At 41.2% G+C, this 20,757-nt stretch overlaps 1 protein-coding gene across 8 annotated transcripts in view; it reads left to right on the top strand.

The window, feature by feature from the left end:
• Slc41a2 (solute carrier family 41 member 2) overlaps positions 1–20,757 on the top strand; it is a 124,927-nt gene that overhangs the window by 72,859 nt on the left and 31,311 nt on the right. For all 8 annotated transcript variants that reach the window (XM_047549181.1, XM_047549178.1, XM_047549182.1 and 5 more), the window contains 3 exons: positions 2,358–2,437; positions 12,691–12,822; positions 13,637–13,785. In XM_047549181.1, coding sequence (XP_047405137.1) covers positions 2,358–2,437; positions 12,691–12,822; positions 13,637–13,785 — 361 coding nt within the window. The remainder of the gene's footprint in view (positions 1–2,357; positions 2,438–12,690; positions 12,823–13,636; positions 13,786–20,757) is intronic.

Here is a 20,757-nt window from a genome sequence, read left to right as displayed (position 1 = left end):
AGGAAGTCATTAGACAAATGTCTAAAATTAAAATGAGAAATACAAGCTGAAGCATGTTATTTAGAAACATAGAATTAAGTGCCAGGAGAAAAGCTAAAGAAGTCGAAAAGAATTCCTAGTAGAGAAAAGGATCTGGATTGTGATTTTATTGTAAAGTTTTGTGGTACTTTCATTTTTTCAATAATGTACATTTAAAAAAAAATTCAGTTGTAGATGGACATAATACCTTTATCTATTTTTATGTGGTGCTGAGGTTGAACCCAGTGCCTCACACATGCTAGGTAAGTGCTCTACCACTGAGCTACAACCGCAGCCCCATGTACTTTTGTTTAATAAAAATAGAATCTAACAAAAAAGAAAACTACTTTCACAGTTTGATACAGTATTGATTGATTGATTGATTGGGTACCGGGGATCAAATACACATTAAAAAATGTTTGGTGCAAGCATACATATGTTTAGTTAGGTCTACTGTACAGCATGGTGGCCAGATGTTAATTGTATTTTTGAAAATTGCTGAGAGATTTTAAATGTTCTCACTTCAAAATGTGTGATTGTTAGGTGACATTTTTGCCATATTAATTAACTTGATTTAGCCATTACACAATGTATGCATATTTTAAAACATTATTTTGTACAGCATAAATACGTGTAATTTTTACTTGTCAATTTAAATAAGTAAATAATAGATATATAGATAAAAATGTCTGGAAGACTATATACCAACATGTTAACAGTATAACTCTGAATGATATAACTAGGATTGATTTTTATTCTTTTCTTGTTTTGTGTTTTCTAAAATTTTTTTTAGTAAGTTTTACTACCTGGGTAGCAAAAATATTTAGAAATGTATTCTTAAAAATGTTCATGTCATATTTACATTATGAACTTTTCATTTTGGCAGGGAGATTTATTATTTGACTTATAAGTAGTTTGTTATGTAAATATAGTATATGTATATCATTTTGTTATATAGTACATATACATATGCTATACATTATTGTATATATACATGTAGTATGTATGTGTATGTATACATCCACACACACTATATGGGCTTAATGTAATAGTTCTAGGAAGGACTATTTTTGGACTCTATGGTGTCCCTTCTAATGGAACCTTCACAGTTCAGGCATATTAAGACAAAATTAATTTATTTTTCAAAAGAATTAAAATAATAAGGAAAAAATCATTTCCTAATGTTAACCATCAGGTAGTGGTAAGAACATTTGGTCTGATTTTGGTTTCTTTTGTTTTTCGTTTTTTTTTTTTTTCCTTTGCATGCTAGGCATTGATTTGATATTTTGGAAAATCAGCCCCGTTCTGTGACAGCATGAACATTTTGTTGTAACATAGGTTGCGTTTCCCTCGGTGAGTTAGGCAACAGGATGCCAAGGGACCGGCGATGCCTTATAGCACGCAGAGCAGCAGACTGAAATTAATCAATTAATGATAGTCTGGGGAACTTAGCCGCCAAATCCTATTGACACATTGGGTGTCTGGCTTACCACTATATCATCTTAAAAATAACTGTTTTTTTAAGACTTCTCAGGATCAGTTCTTTCTGTGGTTACAACTTATTATTTTAATTTACCAACATAAGACATGTTCTAGCTATATCTGGTTTCAGCACAACACAAACCATCCCTTTAATCCTGCTTACTTCAAAGGTGGAAGACACTTTTTTTTTTTTCTTAAAAGAGAAGGTCTCAGTAAGTTGCACAGGTTGGCCTTGAGTCTGTGATCCTGGTCCCTGGCTTCCTGAGAAGCTGGTTACAGGACACCTCTGCACCTGGCTCTGAAAGATACTTTTTAAAAATTATATTTGATTTAGAGAGTGCTAGATGATTTCAAATACTAATAAGCACAGAAGGATAAAAAATGCCTGTTAGTCCACTGTTAGTCTCAGTCCCTAGAAAAAGACATGGTTAATAATTTCTTATTGGGCCCTCCAAACATGTAATGTATTTAAAACTTTTTCTTTCAACAAGTAGCGTATACCAGAGGTCAGAGTTCTGAAATTTGGGGCTATGCCTTGTGCCGTGTTCTATTTCCAACTTCTTACTGTTCTTACTGTTTTTATTTTCCCACTTTTTTTTTTTTTTTTTTTTTTTTTGGTGAAGTAACTTATTTACTTCACATTGGAGTTGTACGTACTGATGGAATTTGTTGTTATGTTCGTACACAGCGCCAGCTTTTTACTGTTGATATTGATTTATGTTTTGAATATTTTTCTTTTTACTCTGTTTTTTTAAAGTATGTAAGCATTTTATTCTACAAGGTGTCTGTAGGTACAGAACAACTTGAAGTCCTTTCTTCTTCCTCTTCCATAAATTATATGATTTTATTTCTTTCAGCATCGGGGGCCTTATTCTGGACACAACTGTATCTGACCCAAATTTGGTTGGAATTGTTGTTTACACTCCAGTTATTAATGGTAAGAATTTGCTGTGCTTTGTGATGATACCAAATCTTTATATGCTCCTAGGTGCTAAAGGAGTCTTGGGTTCAGATTTTAGGAACTCTATCCTCCCATTCTTCCTCCAATTCCAAGTTTTGCTCAGAAGGGAAATTACATTCCCTAGTCTCAGTGTGTAGGACACAGTTTTAGGATGAACTGATTTTTTAATAGAGATATTAGTTTGATAGGCATTCCTGAGTTGAAGTCTATTGCGGCAGAACATGATATCCTTTACCTTGGGCTTGTCTGCTAACTTATTTTGTTGTTGCTTTTGCCATTTGCCACGGGTGGATTAGAATCAGCTAGGTTTAACTATTGCTTGAGTCAGTTGAGTGCATTAAAATGTGTTGCTCCGGGCTGGGGATGTAGCTCAGTTGGTAGAGTGCTTGCCTTGCAAGCACGAAACCCTGGGTTCAGTCCCCAACACTGGGAAAAAAAAAATCTGTCGCTCTTTTGCTGATCCCTTTAAAATCTGTCTTGTGTTTTTTCTTATCTATAAAACAGGAATATAATACATTCACAGGGATTTTTTTAATGAATTGCACTTAATAAGAAATTTTAATCCAATCCTACTGGCTTTGGGGGTGGCTGTCATTATATTTGATTTTAGGATAGCCTAGACCAATATAATTTAAAAAGTAATTCTACCTGAGGAAAAACATGTCACAGGATATACTACCTATTTAATACAAATTACTTTTCTATATTTATGTAAAATAAAATGTCATACACAGGCAAGTTCTCCAAAACTCTGAAATTTCCACTGAACATACTAATTTTTGTCTGCTTTACAGTGTCCATAACAAGATCCTTCCCTCCCACATGTCCTGTCAACCCTTCTCCCCACCCCCATCCTTCACATCATCAAACTGACTCTTCCCTGACTGGGAAATGACCAGACAGTGTTTACTGGCCCTTTAACAGGGGACTCGCTTACTCACTGGTTTATTTACATAACAAGCGCATCTTCTCTTTGTAGTCTAAGGTCTCCCTGAAGCCACCCCTGGAGTGATAGAGTAACCTTCCTGACCCACACTCCCTGTACCATGCAAATTAAATGTCACTAAAAGACTGATCTTCCTTAAACTTTGTTTGTATGATCTCAGTCTGAGGTGACCCAGTGGTGGTTTTCTCTGTGTATCAAGTCAGGCTTGACTCCCTGGCCAGCTTTCAGAACCTCCACCTGCTGTGGACTCGGTGTTTGTTCCCAAAGGATGCACACAACTTTTTCTGTTGTCATTCTAACTAGATTCCTGTATTGTTCCTGTAAAGACTGTCAAATTTTCACTGCCTGGAATGACTCCCAATTTCCTTTTATCTATTCAAATTCTCTTCAGCGAATATTAATTGGAAAATTCATTAGCATAAATATTTTCCAATAATGATTGTTAGAGCTGTATTGAACAACATTTTAGTGAGAAATTTAACTTAAATTGCAACAGGCCTTTATTCGTGAGGCTTTAATGAGTATTTCCGTTATTTCACTTTACACAAGAGACCATTCTGGAACTTCATAAAGGGCTGTCTTTGGAAGTCTGGCCATGGTACATTACATGGTGGTAAAATCCTTTTTGTATCTCAGTGAGGAAACCTTTTAATTGAGTGTCACACTGAGCTCATCTGACGTTAATTTCCACTCTTTAAAAATATTTATAGAGAAGATTCCCTCTGTGTTCCTCAAGTAAGCTGGAACTTTGGAGAATTGAATTTCATTTTAAATATGCTGAGGGATGAACTGTTTAAAGGACCCCTATTACTGTTCTACTCCTCCTCCTCCTTTCTTCATTGTTTGCTATTTAGTACCCAGAGACTTACAGTTCTTTTATGCATATTACATATGCATATTACATTATGCATATACATATTTAATCCTCCCAATAAGTAAATTGTCTGAGGCCTCATCTCCAGTAAGTGGTCAATCAGGGTTTAAATCCAGATCTGCTTGGTTCCAAAACCTATGCTTCCCCCAAACCCCCCAAAATTAATTATGCACCTGTTCATTTACTTGTTTTCTCAGGTACTTAAATACATTGTTTAAAGCATATCTGTATTGATATTGTGGTTAGAATATCTCCTGAGACTTACCAGCATCTCTCAGAAATATTAGCATTTTACAACATATATTTCATGGTAACAACTAGTTTCTGTGAGGTGTTATTAAGTATGACTTGAAAAGTGAATTCTGTGGTCAATTTGGTAAACATGAGGTTAAACCAATTTTCCGACTACAGGATTCTTAAAGCCTTTATCATACAAATATTTTCTGTAAATCTCTGCTTTGGGTACTTGCGCTAGCTCGGACTGGAATTTCTGGGTCTAACTTTCAGACCCCTTGGGGAACCACTGACCTGGGCTTTTGTTCTGGATTTTCTCTACTCTAGACAGGAACGCACTACCTCACCTTTCAGAAAAGAGCCTCAGGTCAGCACCGGCCAGTCACCACTTGCCTGTGTTCTTTTTGTCACACATTTTACTTTGTCACAAATCCTATAACACGTGATTGTGCTTTTAAGAGTTGGTTGTTTAAGAAGATGGAAGGAGGACGTGCCGTCTTCTGTCTCCGTGTAAGCTGACCTTCGCAGCTCTCCTCCCTCCTCTGGGTGGACACAGATCCATCTGGCACTGTGCCCTGTCCTTCCGCCGAGGGGTCCCCTGGTGTTTCTCGCAGGGCCCGCAGTGTAGAGGAGAGGCTGTGGGCAGGAGTCTCCCGGCATGCCTCTCTTCCTTGCCTCCACCGCCCTCCGTTTAAAACTCTTCCACCCTGTCGCAGAGGAGGAGCCGACTCTTGTCCAAGACTGACAGGCACACCTGTGCCCTTGCAGCCCTGAGGGGCCCGCACTCCGTCCGTTGTTTTACTGTCCCCTGCCTTCCACCTATTCCCAGTGGGATCAAGTGGCTCCGGCGCTCCTGTCGTTCTCTGAGAATTCCTTTTCGTTTCCCTTTGCTGGCTTCTGCTTTCTGTCTGCCTCGAGATTGTTTATATTCTTCAAGACTGTGCTTTCTTGATCATCACTACTCTGTCTTCACTTTTTTTTTTTTTGATAGCAGGGATTGAACCCAGGGGCACTTAAAACACAGCCCTTTTTATTTTTTATTTAGAGACAGGGTCTTGCTAAGTTGCGATCCCCCTGCCTCAGCCTCCTGAGCCTCTGGGGTTACTGATATACTCCACTGCATCCTGCTGTCTTTGCTTCTTTTGTGAGCAATATTGTCTGGACCAGAGATTTTCAAAGTGTGGCCCCCAGACTAGCAATATCCCCTGAGATCTAAGGAGGGCAGATTCTCAAGCCTGATTTGGGAACTCTGAGGTAGAACCCTTGAGCCTATTCTGTTAGCATGCAAAAGTTTGAGAACCGTGCCTTGTCCTGTGGTTTTAGTGCTTTATCTCCAGTTCACTTCCAGGTTCACCCTTTGAATCAGGTGCTTTCCCACGAAAGGCCCCTAGCTCCTCAGTGAACTGGTTGTCTTCCCCCAAGCCACCTCCTCTGTGCTTCTTACGGTGTCTTGTCATCTCCCGGTATCCCGAACAAGGCACTCTCATGCTCCTCCTCCTTCACACTCTCTTATGGCTCTTGAAACACCTTCTGAATGAGCCTCCATGTTTGGTCCCTTGTCCTTTGTGCCTTGTCCTTCTCGGATGGATCTCCTTCTCTCTCGCCCAGTCGGTTACCTTCTCACCAGACCTCCTCTTGCCCCTAGCTCCAAGAGCGCGGCTGGCTTTCTGTTTCCTAGAGGATGAAGCACTCAGGGTCCCCCACGGCCCCGTCTGCCCCGACTGCCTCCAGCTCCTTTCCTGCCACCCCACACGCTGCGGAGCTCATGTCCCATTGAACCGGCGAAGCTCTCTCAACTGGACACATCCTGTTGTCCCCTGTGCCAGGCCTCTGTACTTCCTGTTCTTATTCTCCCCTTGGAAGTTCTGCTCATTTATCCAGATGCAATTAAAATGTCACATCTTCTGCAGCCTAGATATTTATCAGGGTTGGGAGCTTTCTTTTCTGTGCTTCTGTATGCTTCTAGCACTTTTATTGCATTCCGTATTTTTTGGGGAATGATAATTTTCTTTTTGTCTGACTCTGAATAATGCCTACCGTGTTGAAGATTGGTCACTGTTGAAGAAATGCATAAGTTAAGGCATATGCTTAGTTTTGCTGCAGACTCTATGTCACTGAACCAGAGGAAATTTTCTTATTAAATACAATTTAGAACACAATTTCATATGTTTTAGTGGGAACCCATGAGGTGCGTTCAAAGAAGCAAAAATAGGAAAATGGTTCCAGCTTGAATAAAAAATTGGCAGTGAAAGCCACCTTTATTACTTTCCTTAATTTCTCCTGTGCGTAACTAGAGAAATTAGTTTAATACTGGTTTCATAGCATTTCCTCCTCTTTGGTCTGCTCCCTAAGCTCTGTAGACAGGAGTAAATATTTAGATAGGAACTTTTTTTAAGTCCATTAAGTCCCAAGTTTCAGTTCTGTGACTATTTCCATAAAATTGACACACATGCATTTAAATAGATTGGAAATCATATTCTAGAGCTTATATATCCTTTGTATCTTAAATATATATATTTCAAACCCACTAATCATTCACCTATGACTCTTCTCAAAAGAATAGAACTCTAGAAACGTAATATTTATTTTCAAAAGTTTCTATAACTTGTGTATTTGTTGCTCAATTTAAGTTTTTATAGGCATTGCACATCTGGGACAATAGGACTTAACAGATTTTAAAAGAAAGTTGAAGATCAAGGAATAAATGTTTCATAGGCAGATGATGAAAGAGTTGAGCTGGAACCTATTGTGAGGAGGAAGACAGCTGTAATGTAGGCCAGAAGGATGACTCAAGGGGGACCATTTATTCAGTCATTAGGAAGTCACTCGAGAGCTCAGTTTAGTTGAATAGCAGGCTAAATAAATGAGGGTGCAGCCTTACAATAGAATATTATTAACAATAAAAGTGAATGAATTACATCTCACCCAAGAGCACAGATGAATCCCATGAATTTAATATATGATAAATTATTCCATTTATATAAAGTTCAGAAGCATGTAAAACTAACAACGCCTTGCTGAGGGATGTACACAGGATGTGGTAATAGTGTGAGAAAAACTAGCTAATGAGAAGCAATTAAAGGTGGTCACTGCAAGAGGGACGGGAGGGTGTGGCGTTGGGGACACACAGGGGCATGTCCATGTCAAGCTAATGTACCTGTTTCCTTAAGTGGGATGGTGATGCAGGGGTGTTTTTGTAGCATGATTGTTTATAGCCTACGTACTGCAAATATTACTTTCGTATCTACTAAATATATAGTATAAAAAAATTAAAATTTTAGAAGAAGCACTTTTAGATTTCTTACTAAATGGTCAGCAGTGAAAAGAAGGGAATTAGAAGTCCAAACAAGGATCTAGAAGACGAATTCAGGTAGAAGAGATGGGCACGTTCCCTGGGTTATGTTGGTGTGTATGCAGAGGAGCTAGAGAAGGAAGGAGGGCAGGTGCCTGGGAGTCATGAGGGTCGGGTCCAGGACACGCTGGCTGCCAGGTCACACCTTCACTGAGCCAAGGAAAGCAGTCCTGCAGACAGACGGGGGGACATCCAGATGGGTAGGGAAGAGAGACTGAGCTGAAGGGATTTGGAACTGACGGCAGCCCTGTCCCAAGAGAGGAGGTGGATTCCTTTCTCCAGGGCAGTGTTCCCTGACCATCCACGTCACAGCAGGAATAGAAACTGTGTCATGTGGGTGATACGCTGGGGAAGATGGCCAGGTGTAGCTGTGCTGAAAGTGTGGGGGCCAGACGTGACGCCTCTGTGCTCCTCCGAGGCCCACGGCTGGGAGTTTCTGCCTGGGGCAGTCAAGGTGGGAACCGTGGAGATTCTGTGCGTCTGTGTCCAGCTGGGAACAAGTGTGTTGGAGGGGCGGGGCAGGGGTGATGGGTTGGGCACCTGGGAGGAGGACGCGCTGGCGAAGGGACTTCACCAGGACGAGGTTCTGTGTCTTTCTTCTGAGAAATGTGACAAGCGACGACTCGCCTCCCAGCCCTTTGCATCCCTTCCTCTGAAAGTGTGGTCGCTGCGGTGAGCTGGGTGGAGGGGTCTGGAAGGCGTGGGGAGCGGGCTGCACCCTGGAGGCGTGGGACGGCGCCCGCTCTGCCCGCAGGTGGCTTATGAGGATTGACTTTGTGAGAAGATGAATTTTTTTTTGAGTTCCTTTGAGAATGTGCAAAAGAGTTCCTGACAGAATTTGAAATGTATTCCATGATGCGAGTGCTAAACATTTACTGGAAACATGTATTTCTAAATTTAACAAAAACATGAATTTGAATTTTAAAGCAGTCCCTAGATGAACCTGCTGATAATTTCTTCCGATGTTTTTATTATCAGCAGAGCTTATTCTAGCATAAGATACCTAAAATTAGATCCCATGGATTCTGAAGAGTCTCACTAATTATTTAGTATATTGACAAGCTGTTTTTTTTTTTAACTAATGTTTTTAATTTATGTGAGACTCTCTTTAGATGCTTTCCACTAGCTTTAATAATGCAATTAGTCTCTAAAGAATTTAATAATTTAAAAGAAATGCTAATAACAAGCTCTTAATAGAAACACAGTGCATATCTTAGTAACAAGAAAGCATTTTTTGACATCAAAGGAAACTATTCCAAGGTAATAATTCTGCAGTAGTTAAAAAACAAACCAGTCATCATGATGAAACCAGAAGAGGTTAATACCTCAATCAGGCTCTTCACTAATTATGTTGTTTCCTTTAAAATTGTATTCACCTTATCTGGGAAAGTCTTAGTTCGTTTTATTTTTAGTTTGGTGCCAACATAACATGAGTTGTGTGTGTTTCCTAGACTACACCGTGAGGCAGCAGAGACTCGGGAAGAGGGAGGTGACCAGCTGATTGTTTACAAGGGTTTATTTTACATTTATTACCATATACGTTAGTCTGTTACCTGGTAACACAGAAATGATAAAAGCATTTAAAAATTCTGCCTCCAAATTTGTGGGGTTTTTGAAGAGAGCTACAGGTAATCATTAGTAGCTTTTTGTTTTGAACTCAATCCAAGGGACGTCACAGAACAGCCAGTCTCAGGCCTGTAGCATAGACTTACTGCATTGGCGTTGAAGCATTCCACATCTGATAAATTACCAAATGACACATCACCCCCAAGAGACTCCCCAGAGTAAGTGAAGATGAAAGGAAACTGCGATTTATAAGTTCCTGCGGAAACTCTGTGGCATTGAGAAATGTCTCTGAAAGCAGTCGCTTGCTTTTGCACTGAGTGCCGTTCTTTTCATTAAATCCTCTTTCCGGGGACTGGGAACAGAAAGCCGGGATGATTATCAGACTGGGTTGTTTTTTTTAAATTGGTTTCTCCCTTCTTTTCCCCAGCAACCCTCTATGAGAGTGCTTGTGTCATGTAGTATAAATACTTTTGCCTCCTTCAGTTTCAAGGGTCTCTGAATTCACTGAGGACTGAGTTACTGTCCTGGTTTATATATTCTGTCAGATGAGTAGCAATTCATGCCAGTTTTTCAACGTTCTGTTCTGATTGTTTGCTTTAAAAGAAAGTGAGCTCAGATTTAGGAAATCCAGGCTTAAAAACAGTCCTCACAGACTTCTAGTAGAACATTCATTGAGTAAACAGAAGGCAATTTAAATGGCCATTTAAAATATGGGCACCAAATGATTTTTCTCTTTCTTCCTTTTCCTTTTTCAACAAAATCATGTGTGAATTGAAAAGCAACTCATTTCCTCAGTACCCTCTGGCCAGTGAGCACTCCCTCAGGTCAAATGTGAGGCCCTGCAATTAGAAAACAGCAAGCTGAAAACACTATTTGTATAAATTGTTTGCTGTTGTTATTGTCAACAGTAGCTCACATGTGTGAACCTCAGCTGGGTCCAGAAACTGTGCCAAGCATCTTCGATGTGGCATTATTTTAATTCTCTCAACATCCTTATGAGGTGTAGGTATACATCATCCTTATTTTTGGATTTCAAAATGGAAGCACCACTGAAATGCTGGTAACGGCTTAGGCAGTTTGCAAGTCGGTGTCAGAAATCTGCAGAAACAGCTCTACACTTATGTGCCTTACTTATTCCACCTAGTCTCTGTGATTTTTAAACACATTTTTAAAGACACTCATTTTCCTTAAGAAAATTTTCCAGAACTCCGTGGGTTATGCTTTTTCAACATTTTTATGGCCAACTGCATTTTAAAATTATCTTAAGCATTTTCTTTTAATGAATTTTTATTTATTAAATGACATGTGATGAGGAAATTGTGAAGCTACATTTAGTTTAAAGTCATTATAATTTCAGTTTTAAAAATGTAACATTTAAATTGCTTTATTTTTGATGCATTGGCACAAAAAGAGATCGCTCTATCCACTTTAAAGGGGCCTCAGAGCTCTTGCTTTTTCTGCTTCTCTACTTATGTTTTTTTTTTTCTGTTATTGAACAGCTTTATTAGAATGCAGAGAATACCAACATCACTAGGCATCAGAGAGGTAATGTGAACAGAATCACTCAACCTGCCTCTCTGAGCATAGTTCTTTTGCATATCGCAGACAAACTGCGTAGATTTGGAGGCTGCTACAGCTGAGTTTCTCCATAGTAACTTACCGATTGCTGGGACCTAAAAATCACTTTCTAAATTGACGAGGAAAGAACTCATCATCAAGCGATAGCCCAATAGCCAGATAATCCTATTACAAAAAAACAAAAACAAAACAAAAACCCACAACAGTCCCACCTCAGTCTTTTGGGAGAGAATCTGTCTTGCTTCCAGGTAACTTGGATCCACAGGAGGTGGTAAGTCTTGGGCAGAGGGTTGCTGTTCTCAGTGTCTCGAGGGTAATCAAAGCTTTTGACTTTTTTTTTTTTTTAAGTGTTTTTTAGTCATAAGTGGACACAATACCTTTTTTTTATTTATCTTTATGTGGTGCTGAGGATCGAACCCAATGCCTCCCACATGCTAGGCAAGCGTCTGCCACTGAGCCGCAACCACAGCCCAGCTTTTGGCCCTTGTCAGCTGATTCAGACACCATTAGAATTGTCCTCTAACTCTTCTTGTACAGAAGTCTCCCTCGCCGGCACAGTCACACACTGCATGATGACGTCAGTGGTGGCCTCCCATCTAGCGGCAGTGGAAGTTTGTCGCCGGACGATGCTTCCACCGACCTGTTGTGCACACGCACACTCTGGTGCTCACAGGGTGAAATCACCTGCCGACACCTTTCTCCGGACAGGCCTCCACTGCTCAGCTGCGCAGGTTCTTGGAGGCAGGGCTTTCACACGTTCCCGTCCCTCTCCCTAGTGGCAGGCAAACTGCCGCTCGGGCCTTGAGCAGGAAGGTCTTACTCCACCCCTCCAGCTGCAGACTCTGCTCCAGTAGCTGCTGCTCTGCCTGGGACCAGGCCCTGGAGTGCTTCCTGTCGCTCCGCAGTCAGCTTGGCTTCCTGTGGGAGAAGGCCGTCACAATCTGTCCACGTCCACAGGCCGAGGTCTCTTGCCTGTGTGCCACCAGTTGGACCCTCAGGTCTCCTTGGTGTCTGGAACTCCCCGCCAGTCTGTAAGGGTTCTGCTAGTCCCTGCTCCGTGCTCAGGAGTTGAGTCTGCACCTGCTTTCCCCCTGCTCGCTCTCGGGTCACACCTCTCCCTCCCTTGCTGTCCAGTCTGACGGTCCCATCTCACCCAGAGGGGCTTGCTGCCCTTTGGAACTCATTTCACATCTTGCCATCACTTCCTGTGCCTCTGAGTCAGTGAGAGGACTCTCAGGTTAAAAAGGCAACTTTCTCCAGTAATCCTATTCCGCGCCTACTCCCAGCGTCTTGGTAAGCTCGGAAGAAAAGTCTCAAGCCTTGTCTCTGAGTAAATCGAGCTTATTTCCCCTCTCACTAAGGAAATAAACACGAACATCTTTGTTTGATAATGATTATATCCTGATCGTGATAATGATTTTTAGAAGTTGCCTGTTCTGCTTTTATACCAGACAGGCAATCAAGTTTGAAAAAAGAATGAACAAATCTCTCAGCGATTTTATGATTTTGGAATATCAACCTCAACGATAAATAAATCAGCAATGCAGGAAAACTTTGGGCTAAATTGGAGCAATTTTTTAAAATTGGCCCAGAATGTGACAAAAAGAGGCTTGCTTTTGTTTGAATGTATGCAAGTTGTTTAAAATACGAGGCTTACTTCTGTGTTTCCTGTGTTTCAGGTATTGGTGGCAACTTGGTGGCCATTCAGGCTAGCAGGATTTCCACCTACCTCCACTTACATAGCATCCCAGGAGAACTGCCAGATGAACCCAAAGGTTGCTACTACCCATTTAGGACTTTTTTTGGTCCAGGTATGTGCTTGTGACTTTTTATAGATTTCAGATCAGGAGCTTTGGCTCTTGAGATGACAAGCAGGCAGAGTTGTGGCACCGTGTTTTGTGAGTGTCGCATTACTGAGAGCTGATCTCTAAACAGAAAGCCATCTGTCTCTTTGTGTCTGCCTTTTCTCTTTTCATTTCTCACCTTCAGGGATGTCTTTGTTTATTAGTCAGGAGAAAGGAACCTTACAACAACCAAGCATTGCGGGGTGCTTTGGGGAGATGGTGGACTCTTTCCTTTGTCCGTCTTTTTGGTCTTTGTAAGCGAGAGGGAGAACCTCAGTCATAAGGGTCAGTGCATTATTTATTTCAACCATGCAAGGGACTACCACCAAACGGAGACTATCATTTTGAACCTCACTGTGCTTGTCACTTCTTTTTCATAATGAACATAAGTGTGACTTTTGAGTGAAGAAATTATTTGCCCGGCTTTGTAATACCAGTGGTAGAACTCTAAAGGAATATGTAAAATCAGAGCATTCCGGAACTTGAAGAGCTCTGTATCTTCTCTTTTGTCTTCCCTGTTTTTATGGTGGATATTAAAGTATGACTAGTGTTCTTCATAGCAAGTTTTTAATCAACCACCTTTCATGTAATGACATAACAAATAGTGAAAATTTCAAAGAAATAAGTGAACTGTAAATAATCGAAACTTATTTTTAGTGATTGAACTTTATTTGATGTTATGAGATGTAACTAGAAAGCAATCCTCAAATTTTAAGAACTGTGACTTATTATTAACCAAAATCTGATTTTGTCTTAGTGACATTTATGTTTTCTATTGCAGGAGTAAATAATAAGTCTGCTCAGGTTCTCCTGCTTCTGGTGATTCCTGGGCATCTGATCTTCCTCTACACCATCCACTTGATGAAGAGTGGCCACACCTCCCTAACTGTTATCTTCGTAGTGGTGTACTTACTTGCTGCCGTGTTACAGGTAAGAGCCAAAACCTCTGGAAGCCTCTTCTGGGTCCAGAATGCCATAGAACACCGACCATGAGACATTGGGAGGCACGTGGGGTCTCGCCATTTCAAAAGGCAGTCGCAGGCCCTGATGTTGATCGGACCTACAACAGTAAGCTCTTCAGGGTCATCTGTGTGTAGATGACCCTCGGGGTTTCCTTTCTGTGGACCCCGGGTCTTCCCTTTTGAGTCTCTGGTTTGTATGAACCCACCTTCCCGTAGGTTCTTGAGAAGGAACGCACGGGAGTGGTCTTGCCTTTGTGTGTTCTAAGGTGCTTGACTCTGCTCTCTGACAGCAGGTTGATTGGACGTAGACTTCTGTTGCCTTTAGACTCCTGAGGGCTTTGCTTCCTGCCCTTTCCTCTTGCTCCTGATCCCATAATACATGACGTTTTATCTCCAAAAGCTTGGAAGAGCTTCTCTTTTTATTTATTGCTCTTAAATTTCATGTTGATGTACCTGGTATTTATTTGACCTTTCAAACCATTCTTCAGTTCTGGGGAAATTTCTTAGATTATTTTCTTTGATGATTTTCTTCCTTCTATCTTCCTGGAATCGTATTTGGTTCTTGTATCTCTTGCACTAAATTTCTTAGTCTCTCTTTCTTTATTTTGCTTCTTGGGCATGGCTTCTCACTAAACTTTGTCGATTTGGTACCTCCTACAGTGAGAAAGTCAAATCCCATAAGAGTCGGATTAAAAGAATGCTTTGAAGAGAAAGCATTTGAATTCGGCCTTAAAGGGGTTTAACATATAGGAATGAAGCTGGAGGGTAGGGACGTGGACATTTTTCTAGTCAAAAGAAACTGCATCGAAGATGACGATCAGAATGAAATTAGCCAGCATTCTTGGTGTTTCTGTCTGCCAGGCGCTGCTCCTGACTGCTTTGCAAGTACTGACTTAATTCTCACCAAACACCATCAGAGATGTTGTTGGAAATAGTGATTTTCAAAGTGGAGTCTGTGAAAAACAATGAATTCTGTGTAGGAATAAAACATTAACTCTTGTGTGTATCTCTTTAGCTCATGTTTAAAATACCTGTTTCCTTCTATTCTGATGATTGCTGGTAATTGACATACGATATCAGCACAGCGTTAAATAAGCGTGTTCAGAAGTTTTATGCTGAGAGAGCTGGATGATCTAAAACTTTTTGGGGGTGGTGGAGTAGAAACAGCAGTGAGGAAGCGTCTTGCTATTCCCTGTGTCTCTGTTCTGTTAGAGGCAAGAGGCCCGAAGTCCCGGGAGTGATGAATTCAGACCCTGCCATCAAGGACTCATGGTCTGGTGCCAAGACATCGCAGAACATATAATCCCTGTAGGGAGAGCCGTGTACAGGGCGCTCGCAGAGCCAGGGAGAAAAAGCAGCTCACTCTACCTAGGGAGCAATATTTTTCTACTTTGCAGCAGAGACAAAATTTCTTTCAAATGCTTTTTACTGCTGGCTACTTTTGTTGCAGTAGTTATGTGACCGCGTATTATCGTTTATTGGGATGCTCTTCTGTGTGTGTGTCACAAAAAAGAGGCTGTCCTCATTCCTGAGGGAAATCATATCAGAGACTAGCTTTTGGTCTGTTGTCAACATACCGTTTCTGGAGCAGGCTGCTGCTCACAGCTCCGCCTCTTCATGGATCCAATGTCATCGTGTCGCTTGACATTTATCCTTCTGTGCCAGCACACTAGCACGCACAATTTCACTTGTTGATGCAGAATATAAGTCAATTTTCTGAGTTTATTAAAAAAAAATCAGATTTCATTCTGTATTCAGAGTCTGTTTATGTCCCTTTTTTTTTTTTTTTTTTTTAAATCTCTGGCCTAAATTCTCACCCGTTAAAGTCGTAAAACTGGATTCGAGGGAAGAGTAATTATCAGTCAGGGTCTCAGTTCTCCAGTGGTAGTTTTGAACAGTATTGTGTACTTCATAGCCTGTTCTGAAGATTCTGTTTGCTGCATGGTAGGTGCTGTATAATCGTTAGCTGATAGCGTTGTTATTGTGAAATATGAACTATAAAGGTGGACAGTTGATCTCCGAATGACAACTGCAACATGTTTTTAATTCTCCTATAGTATCAGTTGGTTTGCTTATGTTTCTTTTACAACTTTGATTTTTAAGGGTTTTTCTTTTTCTTAAGAATCAGATATGTAATAGAGTAGATCTGCATTTGCAGCTTGACATTACTCATTGTTCCGTGAAATAATATAGAAAGAGATTTTAAATTCTCAGATCAAATCTTTCTGCTTTAATTCTAATATACACATACACACATGTGTACTCACACACTCTTGAGGTTCAGATAAAAGAGCTTGAACTTCCTCAGCTTGCCACAGTCATTTGAAGATGTATAGGATAAGGAAAAAACTTTTTTTTTTTGCAGCACTGGAAATGAAATTGAGGGCCTCACACTTGCTAGATGAGTACTTTACCACTGAGCTACACTCCCAACCCTAGGAAATAACTTCTTATTTTCTTTGGTACTGGGTATTAAACCCAGAGGTGCTTTACCACTGAGCTGTATCCCCAGATTTTTTAATTTATTTATTTATTTTGAGACAGGGCTCTGCTAAGTGGCTGAGGCTGGCTTTGAACTTGCCATCCTCCTGCCTCAGCCTCCTGAGTTGCTGGAATCGGGCGTGCACCACCACACCTAGTAGAAATAACTTTTTAAAGACGAAGAATCAACCACTTAATAAGATTGACCTTTTAATATTCTTTACTTGATTGACTTCCATTTTTGATCTGGATTAACTTTGTATGCAAAACCTTGGCTTAAGTCCCAGTTCTTATTCAAATATTTCAGTCCATGCTGCTCTTCTCATTCCGAAACTCTATTTTGACTGATGATTCCATGATGGAGTTTCTAATGCATGTTTAACATATCCCTGTTTGAGTTCCTCCCTCCCGGAGGGTGGAGACCATGCCCTTCTCTCTTTGGTCCTCCCCACGGGATGTGAGAGAAGAGTGAGTATTTTTAAACCGTGCATCGTCATACCTTACATACCAGCATTCAGCATTTACCAGACTACTAGCTGTGGTTAAGGTAACAATTGTTGGTTTCAGGGCTGGGGCTGGGGCTCAGTGGTAGAGCGCTTGCCTCCCACGTGTAAGCACTGGGTTTGATTCTTAGCACCATATAAAAATAAATATATAAAGATATCGTGTCCATCTAAAACTAAAAAAATAAAAAAATATTGTTGGTTTCAGAACCTAATTTTTTTATCCACCTCCTGCTAGTCCATCGAACCCTAACTCTGATTTCACAGAACTGGTGTGCACTTTCTTCCCCAAGCTTGGGGATGGGGGTGTTCTTTTCCTGTTAGCAGAGATGGCTCCTGCCACACTCTGCTGTTTGCCTGAAGCTCTTCATTTGTCAATTCAGAGGCATAATATGGAATTCCAAGCTGCAACGGACATTGTCTTCCTCCTACCATGTAAAAAAGGGAATCTTACTCTCTCGAGGGTTTTCCTGCCTCTTTGCCTGTCTTATTCCCTACAGTCTTTTCCAAAGACCTAACACCTGGACAGCATAATCAAGCTGACAAGGTACAAGGTAACTATCAATCACAGAAGCGAACTGACAGTCTATTGGGCCCAGAAGGAGCAGCAGTACCTGCCGGTGCGTTTCCCTGCGTCATACGGCTTCTCCTACATGTGAATCCTCTGTGAAAAGACAGAACCGTAGGTGTGGGTGACAGATCCTAGCAGAGGCAGGAAGATGGCCCTCGACAAACTGGAGGAGGAACGCGGGGCCGGATGGCAGTGAGACGGGTGGTCTGACCGGGAATGGCCTGTGACCATCCGGCCCCGTCACTTCTGTAACCCACTATTTATTTATTTCACTCCTTTGATTAAAAAGAAAAACAATTCGGTTTCACTCTCATGATTCTTCTTCATATAATGATGACTAGACATATGGAACATATTAGTTTTTTTCTGCTATAAAATATCTCAATGGGAAAAGAACAATGAGTCTTTGCTAGTCCTTGATGCCTGTTGAATTCCTTCAAATCCTTTGTTCATATAATTGGTAAACAATGAATTGAGACAGTTTCTAAATGGAAGTTTTAATTCTCTATTCTAGGCACTGATGGTTTCATAAGAAAATTAAAGTGTGTTTTATGCATGTATGAAAATGTCACACAGAAACCTCGTGTTCTCTACAGTTCCTATATGCTAATAATTTGTAAAAAGAGAACCGTACTAAAACTCTTGCAATACCAAATTCCATGAGAAAGTTTGATTTTAGAAAATGTTTGCCTTAGGCTGGGCGCGATGGTGCACGCCTATAATCCCACAGCTTAGAAGTCTGAGGCAGGAGGATCACAAGTTCAAAGCCAGCCTCAGCAACTTGGTGAGACCCTGTCTAAAAATAAAAAGGACTGAGGATGTAGCTCAGTGTTTAAGTGCCCTGGGTTCAATGCTTGGTACTGCCCTCCCCACTCCAAAAAGAAAGAAAGAGAGAGAGAGAGAGAGAGAGAGAGAGAAAGAGAGAGAGAGAGGAAGGAAGGAAGGGAGGGAGGGAGGGAGGAGGGAGGGAGAGAGGGAGGGAGGGAGAGAGGGACTGTTTGCTCCTGGCTATATCTGTATTCTCACATGGAATAGACAAAATGTTTCCTTCAAAGTAAAATGACAACAAATTCTCAATATATCAAGTTGGAAATTATAAATATCAGGATTCTATCAGTCACTATACAAAAGAAAAAGAAGATATTGTCCCTTAAAGATCACTTAATTTTAGGTTAGTCCCAGATGCAGGAAACAATGGAGAAGAGCCCGCAGAACATCACAGTCAACCAAGCCCTGTGCCTGTCCTGACTTTCATTCTTAGAAAGTGCTGGACTGATTTTTTAGAGGAGGGATCAGAACATATGTTATATCTGCTGAGAAATTTGATTTATTATCAATAAACATAAAACTGATCTTAACAAAATAATCGCTTATAATTTTAGAAACAGAAGTCTTTAGTTTTTATTGCTACCTTTCAAAAGGAAGTATTTGGTTTTTAAAATTTTACACATATACAAATTGTGCTTTCCTATATTTCCCAACAGATTAATATTCTGAAGAAAAATATTGTTCTCAGCAAAGCTCAAGCCCACGTTAATCAGGGATCTTATTATGAGTGTTCCTCATAATCAGGATATTGACTAATGATTTCTAATGAGTCTTTCTGTGCTGTGAATGTGAAAGTCCGTGACGGTTGAAGCGTGTCTCTGATGTGAGCATGCACAACACCGATGGCTCAAATCAAGAGCAACACCTTCCGTTCTTCAACTGGTAGACCTGCGCGGGGTGGCAGCGTGGGCAGTGGCCTCTACAAACTTCCCAAAGAGGAGTAGGGACTGACTGTACCTTAGTTCTGAGGTCACATCCACATGGCTCAATGTCATTAAGTAGAACGACATAAAAATAAATATTTTCCACAGAAGAGAAATATGTATAAAGCAAACTTTCTGTAATCATGTCACACGCAGAGGACAAAGGAAAGAGAGCAGATCGGCCCCATAGCAGAACCCGTGGAAAGATCTCGGAGCCAGCTTGGGTCTGAATTTCAGCTCAGCTCGGTTGCTGTCTTGGGCAGATCTCTCGACTCTGCACGCACCAGGGACACCTCACCCTTCACATCTCCAGAACCAGCTCCGCGTGTCCTCATGTCTTCTCCATACCAGCGGAGGTGGCGGGCAGCAGCCACGGGTGGGTGTGGTGAAAAGGGTCGCAAGGCTTCGGAGACACAGCAGGGATCCCTCGTCCCTCAGCCCCCTAGCCTCTGGCCCCACGAAGTCCCTCTGGGGTGGGGCACCTCATCCTCGGGGACTTTGTGTGTCGCCTGTTTGTCCAGTGCCCACATCCTGGCCTTGACCGTCCCCACCAGCGTCTTGCTAACAGTGAGTCCACCCGTGTGATAGCAGGACTGCTGGACCAGGAGGATTCCTCCATCTGCGAGTTCAGCTGTGCCACAGGGTTAGTTTTCTCACCTGTCGCCAAGGGAACCATGATTTTCGTCCAATACAACACTTCTGAGAGTGAAGAGGGGGTGTTGATAATGAGGGTGACCAGCACGAAACTTGACTTACCTGGGCAGTCCCATAAGTATGGCCCCTAGCTGTCGTCACTCAATCTTGTCTAATAATAATAATAATTATTATTATTATTTTTGGTACCAGGGATTGAACCCAGGGGCACATAACCACCAAGCCACATCCCCAGCCCTTTTTATATTTTATTTAGAGACAGGGTCTCACTGAGTTGCTTCGGGCCTCACTTTTGCTGAGGCTGGCTTTGAACTTGTGATCCTCCTGCCTCAGCCTCCTGAGTTGCTGGGATTACGGGCGTGAGCCACAGTGCCCAGCCCCATCCTGCATTCTTGATGCAGGATTTTGAGTCCCACTCCTGGAGTAAAGATGTTTCGTTACAAAAGCCTTGTTGTGCATAATTAGTAATGGTTATGTTAATATTAAAGCAACCCAGTAATCAAAATAGTCTGTTAATAGTAAAGCAATCTATAATTACTACTGTGTTCCTGAAAGATTGCATTCCAGGTCTAAATAGCCAATTTTGAGTTGGTTGCTTTTTAAGTTAGGGAAGAAAATCAATTTTAGATCAGTTTTTAAATTTGTTGTCCCAGGTGGATTACGATTCCATCTTTACATTTTACCTCGATGTTATGTAATCTTCTATTTCTGCCATAATTTGCCTTGTTATTTTATATAGTGTTCAGCAGCTTCCCCTCTTGATCTGTGACTTGTTAGAGGAAAATATCCCTGATGCTCATGTCTAACCCGCTCACCCGCTTATCACGGCAGTTGCTCCTTCTGGAACTTTTCCATATTGACAGCTTTTCCATATTGACTTGTTTACATGAGCTACTTTTCTACTCTATGTAAGTTTGAAAAATAATACTAGGAAATATCTGCATAGTCTTTGCTACCAGCCATGTGCTGCTCTAGGTACC

Source organism: Sciurus carolinensis, chromosome 4 (assembly GCF_902686445.1).
Source record: "Sciurus carolinensis chromosome 4, mSciCar1.2, whole genome shotgun sequence".
Lineage (NCBI taxonomy): Eukaryota > Metazoa > Chordata > Mammalia > Rodentia > Sciuridae > Sciurus > Sciurus carolinensis.
Note: the sequence above shows the minus strand (reverse complement) of the source record. Positions and strands in the feature narration are given on the sequence as shown.